General features: G+C 35.7%; 1 protein-coding gene across 7 annotated transcripts in view; it reads left to right on the top strand.

The window, feature by feature from the left end:
* Nucleotides 1-20,094, top strand: part of GALNT13 (polypeptide N-acetylgalactosaminyltransferase 13) — a 652,766-nt gene that overhangs the window by 276,011 nt on the left and 356,661 nt on the right. For all 7 annotated transcript variants that reach the window (XM_042243853.2, XM_042243852.2, XM_042243851.2 and 4 more), the window contains one exon: nt 13,101-13,269. In XM_042243853.2, the coding sequence (XP_042099787.1) occupies nt 13,101-13,269 (169 nt within the window). The remainder of the gene's footprint in view (nt 1-13,100; nt 13,270-20,094) is intronic.

Here is a 20,094-nt window from a genome sequence, read left to right as displayed (position 1 = left end):
GAATGTGGATCTGGAAGAACAAATGGAAAAGTTACTGCATTCCATTTCTTCTTTTTTTTTCCCCAGCATATGAGCTTTTTTAGATGAAAAATATATGTCCCAAGTATAAGGGATATGTAAATACCATCAACTACCATATTCTTATGAATTGATGTTTTATCATTTTCCCAAACAAAATCTAAGATGTTAGTAAACCTCAGTGCTCCTTGTAAAAGGTAATCTTAAAAAAAAAAAAAAAAAGTAGGGAAATGAATTAACATAAAATACAGCTGTTATAGTCTTATGATATTTAGCTGCTCATGATGTCTTAGATGATAATTATATATCCTTTTACCTACAGTTATTCTATGTGTATCCTAAGCTGTGTCAATAACTAGCCTGTACAGTATTCTATACCTGATGGTATGATCCTGTGTGATAAGCCTTGTTGATCTGCCTTTATTGTGTGCTCACTTGCTCAGTTGTGTCCTGACTCTTTGCAGCCCCATGGACTGTAGCCCTCCAGACTCCTCTGTTCATGAAATTTTCCAGGCAATAATAGTGGAGGGCATTGATATTTCCTATTCTAGGGTATCTTCCCGACCCAGGAGCCAAACCCATGTCTCTTGTGTCTCCTGCATTAGCAGGCAGCCTCTACCTTTATTGTGTTGCTCCATTATTCTGTTACCCAGCCTATCACAGAAATGAGACACTCCAGAGTAACCTCTAGGTTCAGAAATTGTTCTCTTACCCACCCCCCTTATGTGGCAGCAATCTCATTTTCAATTGGTGAATAATATCAATCACTTCAATCATGATGTGTTCCCTTTCTCTGCAGAGAAGGTTCAACAGCTTAAGGAGCTCATAATGGCCAGAGGGCAGACTCAATTTCAAGTTTTACAGAGCCTTGATTATGTTCTCTAGTGGAAGCATTTTTTCTGCATGGAAACTGGTATCCTTCTCCCCATAAAAGCTGGATTGTAGTGATAAAAATATTGCTCCAGCAACTTTGCTCAAAGAGGCCATTTTTACATCCTTTGGTGTCTGGACCTGTGCATTCTTTTTTAGGAGATATGACATCATGCATTGAATAGTGCTTTAAGGCACATGACATCCTATGAGATGCCATACCCAATTCACAAGATTTTGTCTCACCAAAGTTGCTGTCATAGTCTTTAGCAGATTATTCCATTCTATCAAGTCCATTGAGAGCTTGAGAGCAGTCAGGTTTTTTTTTGTTTGTTTGTTTTTGTTTTTTGGTGGACGCACAGTCATGTTTCATTTTCCCCCCATAAATTATTTTCCCCAATCTATGGTAAGATTGTGTCAAAACACAAGGAAAATAAAGATTTTGAAAGTCTACAAATGGTGGCACTAACAATATCATGACTGGAGAAGGCAGATCCCAGATATCTGCTTCTCCCCTTGAGAAGACATTTTTTTTCCCACAGTGATGAAGGGGTCTGATAGAATTGACCTCATATAAGCGGGGTCTTCCCAAGTGGTGCTAGTGGTAAAGAACCCTCCTGCCAATGGAAGAGACCTAAGAGATGGATTTGATCACTTGGTTGGGAAGATCCCCTGGAGGAGGACATGACAACCCACTCCAGTATTCTTGCCTGGACAGTCCCTTGGACAGAAGAGGCTGGTGGGCTACAGTCCATAGGGTTGCACAGAGTCTGACACGACAGCATATATGCTAACAAGTTGGTCAACAATGGTGCCATATAAATATCTTCTATTATTGGCAAGTTGGGTGGTCATACCACATCAACTGTGTTGAGAAGTTCATGTTATCAAACCAGTGTGTAGTCTTCATATGTGTCATTGTGACCTGTTAGTACCTCTCCCATTGAGCAAGCACTGGAATAACTGGGCAGGGGGTGGGGGTGGGGGTGGGGGATTGACAGCTATAGGAAGGATAATTTTGTCCATGTGATTATTGAGAGGCTCCTCTGTCATGGAGGATTCTCTGGAGGATGCCATGGGACCTGAATCTTCATCTCATTTGCACATTTCAAGGGAACCACTCATATATTTCTGCATCAGACCTCTTTGCCATTGATTTTCCAATCTTGGTGTTTTTAATCCGCTACAAATTGTCCAACCTGTTAGCCACAATTCATCAATGAATGTAGATTCCTAATTCAAACCATCTCTCTGTCACGCAGTATTCAGCCAAATTTCCTCTCTGACTTTCTGCCTGATAGGGGTTTTCCTTTAAGTGAAGGTTGCTCAGTCATGTCTGACTTTTTGTGACCCCATGGGCTATAGAGTCCATGGAATCCTCCAGTCCAGAATACTGGAGTGGGCATCCTTTACATTCTTCCCTACCCAGGGATCAAACCCTGGTCTCCCACAGAACTGCCCCTGATTAGATGTGAGGTAACAGCTTTTAGCAAGTACCAGTAGATTCTTAGTTAATCTAGGATTGTACCAATTTTTCCTTTATTAACTGGTCATAGGGCACTCCTGGAGAAGGAGATGGCACCCCACTCCATTACCCTTGCCTGGAAAATCCCATGGACGGACAAGCATGGTAGGCTGCAGTCCATGGGGTCGCTACAAGTCGGACATGACTGAGTGACTTCACTTTCACTTTTCACTTTCATGAATTGGAAAAGGAAATGGCAGCCCATTCCAGTGTTCTTGCCTGGAGAATCCCAGGGATGGGGGAGCCTGGCGGGCTGCCGTCTATGGGGTCGCACAGAGTTGGACACGACCGAAGTGACTAAGCAGCACCAGGACACTCCCCATGAAGTAAATTATTTTTGAGAATGAGAGAACCAACTATCAGCAATCCCACAGAAAGGAAGCCAGGGAAATAAATACCCCCAACTTATCCATCTCCTAATCCCTAATATCCCTTCATCTCCTATTCCCTAATGTCTATTCATTTCCTATTCCATAATATCCTTCAGTGCCTTCCCTACCAGAAATCAAAGGATGGGGGAACTTGGATGATGTGAGAGGTCAGCCACCCTTGGCACATCAGGCTGGAGTTGGTGCAGAGGAAGGCCTGAATGTATATATGCGCTCAGTTGCGTCTGACTCTTTGAGCCCCATGGACTTTAGCCCTCCCGGCTTCTCTGTCATGGAACTTCCCTTGTAAGAATTTCAAGGCATTGACTTTCCCAGGAAAATTCTAGGCAACAGTGCTGGGGTGGGTTGCCATTTCCTAGTCCAGGAGATGTTCCCAAGCAAAAGATCAAACCTGTGTCTCTTGCATCTCCTGAATTGGCAAGTGGGTTCTTTACCACCAGCACCACCTGGGAAGCACAGAGGGAGGCCTCCTGGGCCAAATAAAGACACTCAACAAAATTGCAATCAAAAAACCCCCAATATCCAGCAGCTGATTTAATTTTATGACTTAAAATACTTTAGGGTATTTGAGATAATCCATTTTTCTGCTCACAGTATTTTATAATTTTTAATTGCAGACCTCTATGAAAGATTTATTTTTTGCTTCTAACATATGGAATCATAAGAACCTACCAAGTAATATTTGCCTCACATTTTCTGTGACTAATAGTAGCTAATAAATTTTAGCATTATTGGACATCTTATACAGCTTCATAATAATTAAAATGTTACATTCAGAAATTATTTTAAAGATATGTCTTTACTACCTCAATTAGATGCACAGTCAATGAATGCAGTGCTCTTTCATTTTTTGGCCAAAGTGTGTATATTTTTGTGCACTTGATGAATCACATGTGTGATGGTATATCACTTGCTAAGAGTTTATTATTGTGTATCTTAGGAATAATTTGTAATGTTGGGTAACCCAGGGGGCTTCTTTAAAATGGTCATTGGTCCACTGCAGTTTCACCTTACAAAGGGTGGTTTAAAGCCAAAATTGGTGCTTTTGTTTCCAAAGATTTTTATTTATTTATTTTTTTGGCCATGTAGAGAGAGGTGGGAGGATGGGGAAATTTCCTATTTAAAGCTAAAAGTTAGGCTATTACTAGAGCCATTGCAAGCTGAAGACAATTTAAATATTACAAATGAGGAAGCTCATTTTTATTGCAGGAGGAAATAGTTTCATGTTTCAGCATTATTTTATCACTTTAGTGAACATTTTAAAAGTTGGATCCATTGCTTCCAGGAAACATTTATGACTAACATATGCCTAACAACATCTTAGCTGTACATAAGAATAGACATGTTGAGTGTTTTTTAAGGATGGCTGTGAAAAGAAAGAGGAAAATATTGATATTAATATAAAAATTTGCTTCTTCCTAAAAAGGAACCAATAATTTTGCTATTTGTCCCCATATGTATGTGTGTATGCTCTATTGTGTCTGACTGTTTGCAACCCCATGTAACTGGCAACTGTAGCCTGCCAGTATCCTCTGTCCATGGAATTTTCCAGGCAAAAATACTGGAGTGGGTTGCTATTTCCTTCTCCAGGGGTCTTCCTGGCCCAGGAATCCAACCCAGTGTTTCCTGAAATGGCAGGTAGATTCTTTACCACTTAGACACTTGGGAAGCCTTTTAAATTTATTTTTTGTCCCTGCTTAGCTGCTCAGTGTTTCCCTTATTCCTTAACTGTAAATTGCAGTGAAGCTCCTATGAGGAACTTTCCTGCTAAAACAATCATCATTCTTTGATACTCTTCTACCTGCTTGTCATCTTATGTATATTAAGTAGCTTTCCTCCCTTCAGAAACTCCACTCAACACTGATCCCTTCTTTTTCATGCCCCTAATCCTTGGAAGAAAAGTTACGACCAACCTAGATAGCATATTGGAAAGCAGAGACATTACTTTGCCAACAAAGGTGCGTCTAGTCAAGGCTATGGTTTTCCAGTAGTCATGTATGGATGTGAGAGCTGGACTATGAAGAAAGCTGAGTGCTGAGGAATTGATGCTTTTGAACTGTGGTGTTGGAGAAGACTCTTGAGAGTCCCTTGGACTGCAAGGAGATCCAACCAGTCCATTCTGAAGGAGATCAGCCCTGGGATTTCTTTGGAGGGCATGATGCTGAAGCTGAAACTCCAGTACTTTAGCCACCTCATGCGAAGAGTTGACTCATTGGAAAAGACCCTGAGGTTGGGAGGGATTGTGGGCAGGAGGATAAGGGGACGACCGAGGATGAGATGGCTGGGTGGCATCACTGACTCGATGGATGTGAGTCTGAGTGAACTCCGGGAGTTGGTGATGGACAGGGAGGCCTGGTGTGCTGCGATTTAGAGTGTCACAGAGTCGGACACAACTGAGCAACTGGAATATCTACTAACAACTTCAGTATCTTTCACTGTAAAAGCCATGTTATATCAATCATCATTGAAACCAGCGTTTTGGTTAATGCATGGCTGAAATCACCTTATTAGGTACAGTTGAACTGATTTAAAAAATAAGGATGATACCAAAGAAAAAATGTAAAAGGTCTTCTAATAAACTACTGTTAGTCCCCCTTGACATATGTTTATATGTCACATAGCTTTTTTATATAGAAATTGGCTTATTTTGTAGCATTATTTCATGACCCCTTTCTTCATTTAAGTATAATATGAATATCTTTTACATTATTAAGTTTTCTTTAGAATAATTTTAACCGCTTTTTGTTTTCTGAATGTGAATATAACAGTGTATTTTGTATTTAAAATATATACAGTATTTAGCATAGTCTATATGTAATACACACAGTATTTAACACAGTCTATCTATATGGAGAGAGAGAATTTATGGATTTTCTCCAGCATGTAAAAACACAAGATATTACTTTAATCATCTATGCCAGTAAAACTTTGTGCTTATCTTTATTTATTTAGAATGTATTATTATAAAAGAATTCAGAGTCATAATTTATAAGCTATGTTTCATTGTCTTTTACAGGATATTACACGAATGAATGATATGGGTATCTACTATAGTACATATATGCACTGGCATATAAATTCCATTTATACAACACTAAAGTTATTTAAATATTTTATTTGTTGTTCAGTCATGTCTGATTCTTTTCAACCTCATGGGCTGCAGCACCCCAGAATTTCCTGTCCTTCACTATCTCCTGGAGCTTGCTCAAATCATGTTCACTGAGTTTGCAATGCTATCTGATCATCTTATCCACTGTCACTGCCTTCTCCTCCTGTCTTCAATCTTTCCCAGCATCAGGCTGTTATCCACTGAGTCAGTTCTTCACATCAAGTATTGAGACTTCAGCATCAATCCTTCCAGTGAATATTCAGGACTGACTTCCTTTAGGATTGACTGGTTTGATCTCCTTGCTGTCCAAGGGACTCACAAGAGTCTTTTCCAGTACCACAATTCAAAAGCATCAATTCTTTGGTGCTCAGCCTTCTTTAATGGTGCAGTTTTCACATCTGTACATGACTACTATAAAAACCATAGCTTTGATTATACAGATCTTTGTCAGTGAAGTGGTAATCTCTGCTTTTTAATACACACTGTCTAGGTATGTCACAGATTTTCTTCAAAGGATCAAGCGTCTTTTAACTTTGTGGCTACAATCACTGTCCTCATGATTTTGGAGCCGAAGAAAATAAAATCTGTCAGTGCTTCCACTTTTTTCACATCTATTTGCCATGAAGCGATGGGACTGGATGCCATGATCTTAGTTGTTTGCACGTCAACATTCAACATTCAAATATTTATAGAAGAATAATTATGGATAAGAAAGACAGATGCATGATTATAAGACTAATAGCTGCATATATTTAAGCAGTCATGCTTTGTATTGAGTTACTATCTAGAACCATTTGTAATAGTTAAACAAACTACTCTTTTTATTAAAAGTTACAGTTGGGATTTGAAATAGATTAGTTGCATACTCTGCTTTATTTAAATGGTTTCCTTAACAGTCTGCTTAGGATCTAATTAAACACTCTTCAGGCCATATTCTTTGCACATTTTAACTGTGTGCCACTATCAGAAATTTCTGAGCTTGTGTTAATGTATCTAAATTTATTTGTAATGCATAAATGTAATATTCTCAACCTAAATATTAAATGGTTGTGAGGACTAATTTTTAATACAAAAGTAGATATGAAGTAGAGATTTTACATTTTTCAGTACCACATGGATAATTTTATACACCAGAGTCCTCTGTCTGTGGTATTCCCCAGGGAAGAATAATGGAGTGAGTTGCCATTTCCTTCTCCAGGAGATCTTAACCCACGGATGGAATTCATGTCTCCTGCATTAGCAGGCAGATTCTTTTACCACTGAGCCACCAGGGAAGCCTGATCTCTCACTTAGCTGGTGGAAAATGCTACCTTATTAATATCTAACAAGAGGGACTATCCTGTTGGGAAACAGTAGCTAATATCTGCTGGACTTGACCCCATTTAAGCTTGCTATTTGCAACATTTTTACTCCATAAAAATCTAGTTACTGTAATTTAATTGGCAAAAACCAGAACACCACATATGGCCATGGTAAAAATTTTCAAAAAAAATATAATATTGGCAGATGAATCAGATTTTTAGAAATGCATGGGTTTTTCCAAAGATGTAATAAATGAATTATTATCTATTTCCACATTAAATAAAATGTAGATGTACATATATTAAGCTCTGTATTATAATATTGATACTATTGTATCAATATTTGAAGTCTATTATGGCTTTCCTGGTAGCTCAGACTGTAAAGAATCCTCCTGCAGTGCAGATGAATTGGGTTTGATCCCTGGGTCAGGAAGATCCCCTGAAGGAGGAAATTGAAAACCACTCCAGCATTTGTGCCTAGAGAACCCCATGGACATAGGAACCTGGATGGCTACAATCCATGTGATCACAAAAAGTCGGACATGACTGAGCAACTAACACACAATGGAAATGGGCCAAAGCAAAGATATACTGAGTTCCTTTATTTTAACAAGAATTATTCTTGATAAACTCAGTATCTGTGACTTGACAAAAGAGCATGGGCCAGATAACACTGAATGGAAGGCGAAATGGTTTGGATAGTGAGACAGTGTCCCAAGTGCTAGTGTGATTTCCTTATCTTCTGACTCTGCTACAAACACATTTATGATTGACAAGATAAAAAGTATTGTCTTAGGGAAATGATTTACTAGCAATGAAGTATGAATATTCAAAGATGAGAGAAATTAAAAGTCAAGGTATTACATTTATTTCAGTTGACTATTTCAAACTGATAAAAAGTAGAGAAGAGCTGGAGTGTATACAGAAATTAACAACTGAGTAGATCTGCGGATGGAAATATAATTTGAAAAATTTGTTGGAAAGTATGCTATTCAGGATGACATTTAGATTTTGGTCCAATGTCATGCTTTTACCAGTATGCAACATATATTACTATGTTCTTTAACATAATAAGTTTAAAAATGACCTAAATTTTTTTACTCAAGTTTCCCCCCCCAAATACAAGAATCTCTTTTTATTCTTTTCAAATAGACAGTGCTTGTTTTTAATTGGACATTTCTGCAACTGAAAAAGTGTTCATAATGCAATGTACATAAGCAAATATTGCAGTTAATATGTTCCTTTTGGTAGACTGATCAGTTGGTTGATTCATATTTTGGGGTTTATCATTTTTATCAATGCAAATTCTATGATAAAATAAATCAAATTTAATCTATACAGTATGCATTATGTTAAAGAAAATGAAAAATATGTTTTATATATACATATATAATGATTCTGCTTTTATATTTCAACCAGTTTTGTAATGTAATTTTGGGTCAAGTTATCATTTTAAGTGATTTAATCTTATAATTAGAAAGAGTATAACTTCTAGCATAGTACTTAAAAAATTTAATTGGAGGATAATTGCTTTGCAATATTGTGTTGGCTTCTGCTATTCAACAAGATAATCAGCCATAAGTACATATATGTCCCTTCCTTCCTGAATATCCCCCCTCCACCCCATCCCTCTTGCACTGTTGGTGGAAATGTAAATTAGTAAGCTAATGGAGCTACCATGGAGAACAGTATAGAGGTTACTTAAAAAACTAGGACAAAAACTACCGTATCACCCACCAATCTCACTACTGGGCATATACTCTGTGAAAATAATAATTGAAAAAGACACATGTACCCCAGTGTTCATAGCAGCACTATTTATAATAGCTAGGACATGACAACATAGTGTATTAATCTGTTTATACAGTCCAAACCAGGTTTGGAATTGGGCTATTTCCAATCATATATAAGTGAAGTCAAGATATAATGTAGATTTAGTTGCCTTCTCTATTATATTTGCCTACCAAGACTTGAAAAGTAACACCAATACTTCAGTAACAGTTCTTTTTGTTTTTCACTTTGTGGAGAGGCATGGTATTTGGTGAGTGTGTGGGTGAATTTTTTTTTTTTCTTTAAACTATGTAGAGGAGAAAAACAGGTGAGGAAAAAATTGAGATTGTTATTTAAAGGTCCTGGAGATACCTCATACTAAATTGCACAGTCTTTTCTATTTTTTGTTTATATTATTTGAAGAAGAAAAAAAAAATGTTTCTTCTACAAAGATGTATTCTGCCAGGTAAGAGCAGAAAAAGAAAAAGGCTTCTTCCACAGTATAATCACTTAGCATTTTTTTCATGAGCAAGTGAAAAACACCAGTAGGTCTGCTCATGCATAAAAAAGAAAAAAGTTTGTAAAATGTCAAATATACATTCATTAGAGGCTATTATGGAAAAATATATTTAACTTTGGGGAGGAGACATTTAACCTGATACGCGTTAAGTTGTCATCTACTTTTCACTAAGAAGCTGAGAATAATTAAGGAGAATGTTAATATGTGCTTGCAAACTAGTTCTAGGAATAAGGATCCTGTTTGTGATGATTTTATATTTATTGATAGCACTGCAAGATTATACACTTACTCTATCACTGACAGTACTCAGCAAGGACATGGTCACAGCTTTGAATATATTACAAAAAGCAAGTACTTCTATGTGCTGTAACTTGATTTTCATGCTCCACAATGATATAGTTGAGCTCCATGATTTTCTACATAGACTAGAAGTCAATCCTATCTGTTTCATAGTCTTGGTAGCATTGCATTGATGCTACTATTTTCTGCAGTGTAATATATTTTTGTTGGAATTTATAGAGGACATTTTAAAGACCTATGAATGGTGAATGAATTACTTTCTTAACTTCTAAAAATTGTAATTTTTAAAATCTCAAATTCTTTAAAATCTTTAATGTAACAAAAATCAAACATCCTTTTTCCCAGAAAAAAAAAAAATTGATCCTATATTTTCTGACATTAAGGTTATAGACCAGAATATGTAAAATATCTATTTATCTTTCTCTACCAAACTAGATTGAGAGTCTATCTTCTTATAGATACATATAGATACAGATACAGACACATACATAAAATATTTGTTATCAATGGGTGGTATCATATAGCCTGATTAAATCCTTTGCTTCAGAATTAGATTCCTAAGGAAACTATAGAAATTCCTTTTAACAATTTCTATGGAATCAAAACTTAAAAAATAAATCAGGAAAATTAAAAGTACTTGGAGACCTATCTAAGTCCATAGTCTAATCAGCAACACAGGTTCACCCAAAGCCAACTCCAACAACTCCATCTGATTTTAGGGACAATAAACTTACTAACTCCCGAAGAAACATATTACAGTTACAATTTTAATTTGCAAATTGAATGTGATATACTTTTTCATAAAATTCCTCTCTTCATATATACTTTTGCTTGTTAAAGTGAATGGGAAAAAAAAAATAAAGTGAATGGGAGTCTTCATTAGCTATAAGGTAATTTGTTTAATAGTTAGAGATATCTTTTTCATTTAAAAATTTCCCAGTCTTTACCATTTTTCTACATATAAGAGGATTTACAGGCTAATCACCTTCCTGATACCCATACCTGAAGTTCCCCAGAGTGCCTAATCTCTTTTATAGTTTGGCTCATGGCATTACAAAGTCAGAATAACCTTTCACAGAAAGTAATTGACTTGAAAACGTATTGTATATTAGCAGTAATATCAGTATTACCTATAATATTAGTCTTGATGTTTTATAACTATGGTCAAATCAGAAAAAATTCTCCTTGTTGTATTCTGCCCTAGTTTTGACTGTATTTCATTGTTTTATAACATTTTATAAAATGCTATAATTTATGGATTATTTTCACATACTTTGTATTCTTTAAATTTTTTTATTAAGTATAGTTGATTTACAATATTGTGTTAATTTTAGGTGTCCAGCATAGGGATTCAGGTGTGTTTTTTTTTTTTGAAGATTATAGTCCATTTTAGGTTATTATAACATATTGGTTATAATGCCCTATACTCTACAGTAGTCATTGTTGCTTACCTGCTTTATGCATCAGTTCAGTTCAGTTCAGTCGCTTAGTCGTGTCCGACCCTTTGCGACCCCATGAATCGCAGCACGCCAGACATCCCTGTCCATCACCAGCTCCCGGAGTTTACTCAAACTCATGTCCATCTAGTCCGTGATGCCATCCATCCATCTCGTCCTCTGTCGTCCCCTTCTCCTCCTGCCCCCAATCCCTGCCATCATCAGGGTCTTTTCCAATGAGTCACTGCAGAGCAGTTTGTTAATCCTGTAATCCTGACTTGGCCCTCTCCTCTGCTGTTCCTTTTTCATAACCCTAAATTTGTTTTCTGTGTTATGAGTATGTTTCTGTTTTGCATGTACACACACATGTATTATTTTTTAGATCCCAGATGTGATTAATATCATAAGGTATTCATCTTTTTCTGTCTTATTTCACTAAGCGTAGTATTTTCTAGGTCTCTGTATTTTGGCAAATGGCAATATTTCATTCTTTTTATGGTTTAGCTACATCTATTATATATACATATATATGCGTATATATGTATGCACATCTTCTTAATCCAGTCATGTATCAATGAGTACTTGGGTTGCTTCTGTCCTTTGGCTCATATAAATAGCACTGCTAGAACATAGGGGTACATGAATCATTTCAAATTGGCATTTTAGTTTTTTCAGGATAAATACCCAGGAGTGGAACTGTTGGATTACATGTATTTCAATTTAAAATATATTTTAAAGTAATCTGGGACCAAATCTTTGCCTTTTAAAATATATGGAAATGAAACTCAGACAAAATATAATAATATTTTATAGAAAATTTAAATTTAAATTATTATATAAAGTTAAAATTTCAAAATATTTTAATTTTATATAAAATTTAATTATATTAATATAAAATAATATAAAAATGTTATATATTATGTATATATAATATATTTTCTATAATATAGCAAAAGGATGGAAGAGTCAGAACCACAGCTACATTTCTTCACAGTACCTGGTTTAATATCATTGTGAAAAGTAAATCAAGGGTAGATTAGGTTAGGTTAACTAGAACCTGTCTTCTTATTATATGTTAACATACACAGACATATGTATGCACGTGCCTATACATACACACACTGAGTCACGTATTTTATAGCTAGAAGGGACATTAGTGTGGTGATAACTTGGAGGTAATGGAAGAACATTAGCCTTTATATAGAATCCTTAGTGCTTTTAATAAAAACAGTCAAGCCCAGAATATTTCTGTGAAATTCCAGTTATGAAACATGTAGCCTCCAAATCCAACTTGACATTTAAAATTATATGTCACTGCTATGAAAGTTCTTTCTACTTATTTGAAAATGATTTGACAAAGGAATAAAAGTCTGATGGGGATAAAACCTTACTTGCTTTCATAAAGATATAATGGCAGTAGATATTTGAAACATCAAAATTTTCAAGTGGATGTGAAAATAAACTAATCTTGGTACATTTTCAAAATTTCTCTTTCATTATTTTGTACAACATAGTGTGCCCAGAGTTCAATTTCATCCTCCCTAGTAAATGTATTAAAAAAAACATGAAAGAGAAGTATGAAGTTTTGGTATTTGTGTTGTTTATTTATTAAGTCTTAATGATTAGCTAGATCATATAATATGTGATAGATTTGAAGGACAACATGCAGCATTGAGTTAATGAATTAAAATAAGTTGTTTCTTTAGTGTATGGCTTGTAAGTAGCAATAGAGACTTGACAATGGTATTATTAAGCCAGTTAATAAATAATACACTTTAGAATCTGATCCAACACGAGTTTGTATATTCAGTTCATTATCTGTATGTTTGTATGTATATGTGTACTCTGTGTGTGTCTTACAGCTGTTATTTCAAGAAACCAAGAAGGGCCAGGGGAAATGGGAAAGGCTGTGCTGATTCCTAAAGATGACCAGGAGAAAATGAAAGAATTGTTTAAAATCAATCAGTTTAACCTTATGGCCAGTGACTTGATTGCCCTTAACAGAAGTCTGCCGGATGTAAGATTAGAAGGGTGAGTTTACATTTGTTGTATAATCTAATATACTAGCAATTGCCAAAGTTTAGAATATTTTGAAACTTCAGTTAACTCAGATTATTTGAAATCTAGAGCTATATGGTTCTGAATACCTATGCCACCGTAGAAATTAACTGTGTGTGCATATGATGAGAGATATGAATTATGTCCTTCTCCGGGAGAGCAAAATATCTTACTTGCAATGGCATTGCAGAATATACAACCAAACAGGACTTTTTTGCCTTCATTAAATATCTTTTTGTTTTGTTTTGCTTTATCTTGCCAAAAACAGGGCAAATGTGATCTGTGATAAATTGTTTTCTTGTCTATGTAGAAAGCTCTTATATTTGCTTTGAAAAAATATATGCTTTGCTATTTCAGCATAAAAATAACCTATTGCCTGTGTGATTATTGACACTTTAAAATGATTTATTGAGGATTCTTTAGCACTTTATGATGTTATTTATAATTAGAATGCTCAGTTATCAGCCATGGAGGATACATACTCATTTAGAAATAATGCTGTATGAAAAATTATGTTGAAGATTCCAACACTTACGTGATTAACTGTAAGCCATACTTTAGGTAGTTGAACATATTTTAAATGGATGTAATAAAAATCATATTTAGTGACAGTATTATCATCCTTATATATAGTCCTAACAAAGTAAGCTATTGGCACTTAGAAAAGGTATGTCCTCAGGTTTTAGAAAATCTCCAAGTTTATAAATATCCTCCAGAACATATTTCTGTTTATAAAGAAATTGTTTTTTAGGCATGTAATGACTTTGTCTATATACAATAAAGTCATAATTAATGCATATTTTGCTACATATAATGAGTTATGTTACATTAGGGCTATGGTAACATTAATATATTTACTAAGTATGATTTTTTTCCCTTTCTGAATTATTTCAAGTAAGATCAAAATAAAGTAACCCAAATCTTATTGATACATTAGCCTAGGTTGTCAGAAGATTCATTTAATAGCTAAGTATTAGTAACTGGTTTTGTATACCCTTGTATGCTTTTGAAATGTCTCTCTCAGCAAACCACAAATAACTACTTATTATGGATATTTTGGATTCCTAGCAAATTGCTAAAATGTCAGATTTAACATTTGTGCATTCCAGAGGTCTTGATAATTTTACAGGTAGTTCTGTCCATATTTGTAATGTGTTTGTATATGTGTAGGTATATTTCAATTTTTAAAGATATACAATGAGCATATTCTTTTAAATAATTTTGAGTATTTTATATGCTGAGTTCATGTTTTAATGTTGTATTTATTACCTTGTTTTGATAAAAGTGGTAAATGTGATACTTAAAACCATGTATTCAGGAAAGCCATGTACACACTATTTCAAAAATTTTTAAATCAATTTAAAGATTTAATATAATATATAAATATAAATTACATATCCAATCTGGAATGATTATGGTAAGAACTATTTTAATACAGAACTATCACTTATAAAATCATTACTGAGCATCCATTTAAAATATTTGTGGCTAGTTGTTTTTACTTCTTTTAAGAATTTCTTTGCATAAGTACTGGAAGAATTAAATCTTAAACTTATTTATAGTCTGTGGAACAATTCTTCATTTAAAACAACTGTTTGATTCAAATTGCTCAGTATAAAAACTGTAAAAAATGCCATACCTACTGTGGATATTTTTGCTTGAATTTTCAAATTTTGCAAATAATAGTAGTGAAGTAAATCATTTTATGTTTTATTTTTTTGACATCACAGTGTATGCAATTAGTAAAGTAAAAATAAATACCATCCACAATTCCTAGACAAATCATAAAGTGTATATAAAGTTCACTGTGGACATTTGCAAGTCATTTTGAATAACTCAATTTTGTGACTGCCTGGGAACAACTACTTTTGAGAAACACACTAAGAGTTAGCTATCCAAACATCTTTAAAAATGTAAAAAGCTGTTAATACTAATTTGATGTAGAAAACTATTTTCCAGTTTTGGTATTACAGTTCAGTTTTTGAATAGTTATATCTCAAGACATATGACACATTAAGCTAGTTTCAGTGATTGATCAAGATATTAAAAAATGGAATTTATAATTTATAAAGATCTGTATTTTAGTGAAAAATTGAGTTGATATTTATTTAGAAAGGGTTTGAACTGCCAAACTGGATTCATTAAAGTATCTCAGACTATTTTACTAGAATATATCCTTAAACTAGCTTGACTGAATTCAGAAAATTGTCCAAAAAGTTTAATGTTGTGTTTGACCTTAATATCAGTCTATAAATATTTGAAGATATATTCAGTGTTGGCCTGAAACAAATAGACTACCAGATATTTCTCCAGCAAAGATGGGTTTACTTAGGATCAACATAGAATTGCAATTCAGTGTCAGTGACCCTGGCGAGCCACATGCAAGTCCCCACATAGCGAGAGAAGGAGAACACTTTTATAGAATGAAAGAGGAAATCAGGAGTCAATCCTAACTTCAATCCCGGTCTTCCACTTCATCTTCCCACCTACGTTCACACATCCATTCTCTATGTCTGCATCTCTATTCAATTCAGTTCCTCAGTTGTGTCTGACTTTTTTGTGACCCAATGGACTGCAGCACATCAGCTTCCCTGTCCATCATCAACTCCCGGAGCTTGTTCAAACTCATGTCCATCAAGTCAGTGATGCCATCCAACCATTTCATCCTCTGTTGTCCCCTTCTCCTCCTGCCTTCAATCTTTCCCTGCATCAGGGTCTTTTCCAGTGAGTCAGAAAGCCTGATTCTTTGCATCAGGTGGCCAAACTATTGGAGCTTCAGCTTCAGCCTCAGTCCTTCCAATGATTATTCAAGACTGATTTCCTTTAGGACTGACTCATTTGATCTCCTTGCAGTCCAAGGGACTCTCAAGAGTCTTCTCCAACACCACAGTTCAAAAACGTCAAAATGTGACAAAACGTGGTCCATTGGAGAAGGGAATGGCAAACCACTTTAGTATTCTTGCCTTGTGAACCTCATGAACAGTATGAAAAGGCAACCCTATTGGTGCCCTGCAAATTAAGTTCATCTGTACAGTCCAGCACTCTTGCCTGGAAAATCCCATGGACGGAGGAGCCTGGTGGGCCTCAGTCCATGGGGTCACTAAGAGTCGGACACGACTGAATGACTTCACTTTCACTTTTCCTTTTCATGCATTGGAGAAGGAAATGGGAACCCACTCCAGTATTCTTGCCTGGAGAATCCCAGGGATGGGGGAGCCTGGTGGGCTGCCGTCTGTGGGGTCGCACAGAGTCTGACACGACTGAAGCGACTTAGCAGCAGGACAGTTTTTCTAGATTGTACACACATGCATTAATATATGATGTTTGTTTTCCTGACTTCACACAGTGTGACAGATTCTCGGTTCATGCACATCTCTACAAATGATGTATAATGTTCTTTTTATGGCTGAGTTATAGCCCAAGGTGTATATGTACCACATCTTATTTATTCACTCCTCCTTTGATGGACATTTAGGTTGCTTCTATGTACTGGCTATTGTAAATGGTGCTGCAATGAACACTGAGGTTCATGTTTCTTTTTAAATTATGGTTTTCTCAGGGTGTATGCCCAGTAGCTGGATTTCTGGGTCACAGTCTAGTTAGTTTTTAAATGATTTTTAATAGAAACAAATAGACCTTTGAAGTATTGGAGTATCTCTCCTTTTAGCAGTTGTGACTCTAAAGAAGCAGAAGTCAAGTGCACTGAGCATCCTTTCACTATCTCAAAAGATGACAATGGCAAATAGTGTGCTGACAACGCTATCATCATTTGTTTTGATGTTGCTGAGGCAGCATCTTTAATTTGTGGCTACTTCAGCTCAACAGGATTTAGTTTTCCTTTTTGCAAATAAAAAGTGGTGAATCTGGGATATAGAAGGACCAACACAGTGCTTTTGGACAAGATATTTAGAGGGCCTCTACAGATTTTGTCAATTGAGTCTTAATGATGGAGTTAGATTGTTCATCTTAACCAGAAAATTGGTGCAACAATCCACACCAGTGTGAATGTTATAAAACCAGCCAAACAGCAAAGACTTGTCAAAGTACCTGGCCAATAAAATAGATTACTCAAATTCCGTGAAGTTCAAGAGGAGTTCTTCTAGGAAGGAATCATCTTTCCCAACTTTAGTCACAGAAAAGACAGTAACCAGTCTACAGGAGAATATTTCAGTCCAGTGTGGAAACATATAGACTGTGACTGAAACATTTATATCTATTAGACAGAGGAAATTGTATGAAGTCCCGTTGCTAAACCTTATATAGACCATTTGCAAAATACCCGAGAGCAGTAGGTATTTGAATGCCTGACGGTAGTAGGAATGGACTTCCCTGGATTGTCTTTGGACAAGTGGGACAAGTGAGGTAGGCACTGCTTGTGGTCTTGTTAATGTTTCCCTACCATATTGATTCATGAAAGTTTTTTGGTCATTAGACCAATGGTTTAATGCATGTACAGTGGTGAGGAGTGGCTATGTTAGAGTCTCAGGTAGAACTGGGTTCTCATTGGTCCAAACTAGAGCTTTCTCTTTTTATCAGACCAATAGTTGGTGCATTTCCAATCTTATTTTTTGCTTTTCTGAGGCCAGTTGCTATACTCTTTAACCAGTTTTGCTAAATTCTAATTTGGAAATAACTTTTGAACCATGACAGATGCTTTGCTGCTGTTGGTCCTTTTAAGGACAACATTCCTTGCAGAAGTATCAGCAAGATCATTCCTCTTAGCTTCAAGAAATTTAAGTTTAGAATATACCAAACTGTTAATAATAGCTAAAGTGGCAGGTAAGATGTTTACACACAGTAATTCCTGACCATCGGGTCCATTGTAAATTTTATTTCCACTGGAAATAAGGAGGCCATGTTGCTTCCATAACCTTCCACAGTTGTGAGCTACTTCAAAAGAGTTTCTACTGTTAGTATAAGTACTGGCAGTTTTGTCCTTGGCTTAAGTTCAAGCTCATGTTAAGAGCATGTAGTTTATCCTGTTGACCCGAAGTAGCCACAAATTAAAGATGCTGCCTCAGCAACATCAAAACAAATTATGATTGCATACTCAGCACACTATTTGCCATCATCACCTTTAAAATAAAAACCTTTGGTTAACCTTGAAAAGTCAACATTATCCAATGGAATTTACTGTAGATCATTATGAGGAGACAGGAGGTGGTGCACTCCTGGTGCAGTTTTAAGCAGTCATGAGGAACCTTGTGGGTGATGGAGGGGGTAAAGAGTAGCCAGGTTAAGGTCATTATAACAGAAAAGAGTTATGTGAAGGGCAGTTAATAAAAGGGCTTCATAGAAGGTAAGGTGAATGTATCCAGAGAGGATTCAGGAGAGCTTCCACTGTATCAGATACAAAAGTGTTTAAACGGATCACACGAACATTTTCTTGGTAGCCTTAACCGAATGGACAGTAGTCTGTAAGGCACAAAGGCAAGGCGGTTTCCTAGTGTCACATGGTCTGGTTGCTAGCTTTAATACTTTATAAGTTGATGATGGGGTCTGTGTTTTGGGTGAGTAATCCAAAGGTGTTCCCTTCCTTTTCATTTGCAAAAAAGAAAACTAAATCTGATCATTCTGATGCCCAAGGCTTGGTGACTTCATCCAACTCTCCTTTAGGACCTGAAAACTGTGTCTTCCAGTTCATCCCCTAAATTGGATTAACTTGAGTTGGGATTATTTTATTTATTTTTTTATTGTGTATAGTTGCTTTACAATGTTGTGTCAGTTTCTGCTATACAGCAAAATGAATCATCTCTGTGTGTACATACATTCTCTCTTTTATGGATTTCCTTCCCATTTAGGTCACTGCACAGCATTAAGTAGAGTTCCCTGTGCTATATACATCGGGTTCTCATTAGTCATCTGTTTTATACATAGTGTATATATGTCAATATGTGTATGATAATACCAGTCTCCCAGTTCATCCCAGCTTCCCTTTTCCCCCTTAGTGTTCATCCATTTGTTCTATATGTCTCTCTATTTCTGCCTTGGAAACAGGTTCATTTGTACCATTTTTATAGATTCCACATGTGTGTATTAACATATGATATTTGTTTTTCTCTTTCTGACTTACTTTACTTTGTATGACAAGACTCTAGGCCCATCCACATCTCTACAAATGACCCAGTTTCATTCCTTTTTTATGGCCAAGTAATATTCCATTGTAAGTACCACATCTTATTTATCCATTCATCTGTGATGGACGTTTAGGTTGCTTCCATGACCTGGCTATTATAAATAGTGCTGCAATGAACATTAGGTCCATGTGTCTGTTTTTGTTTGTTTATCTTTTTTCAAGTCACCTGCCCAGTAGAGGGATTGCTGGATCATGTAGAAAATCTGTTCTTAGTTTTCTAAGGAAGCTCCATACTGTTTTGCACAGTGACTGTATCAATTTACATTCCCACTGACAGTGCTAGAGGGTTCCATTTTCTCTACACCCTCTCCAGCGTTTATTGTTTGTAGATTTTTTATGGTGACCATTTTCACCGGTGTGAGGTGATATCTCATTTTAATTTTGAATTTCATTTGTCTAATATTCTCTAATAATTACTGATGTTGAGCATCATTTTATATGCCTCTTATGCCTCTTTCGTAATCATTTACTGATTTTAGTTAATCTTAAAATAATATTTTGCAGAGAGGCAATTTTAGGCTTGTTATAACATTGGAAAGCTTCATAATACCAATCAAAATAAGTATTCCAATCACTTCTGGAAATTTTTAAACTAGTTCAGTTTTAAGGAAATGAAGTTTGGGGATTTCAAAAGTTCCCCATCCTTGCCATTGAGATTCTAT

Source organism: Ovis aries, chromosome 2 (assembly GCF_016772045.2).
Source record: "Ovis aries strain OAR_USU_Benz2616 breed Rambouillet chromosome 2, ARS-UI_Ramb_v3.0, whole genome shotgun sequence".
Lineage (NCBI taxonomy): Eukaryota > Metazoa > Chordata > Mammalia > Artiodactyla > Bovidae > Ovis > Ovis aries.
This window is presented reverse-complemented; position numbering and strand designations above follow the sequence as displayed.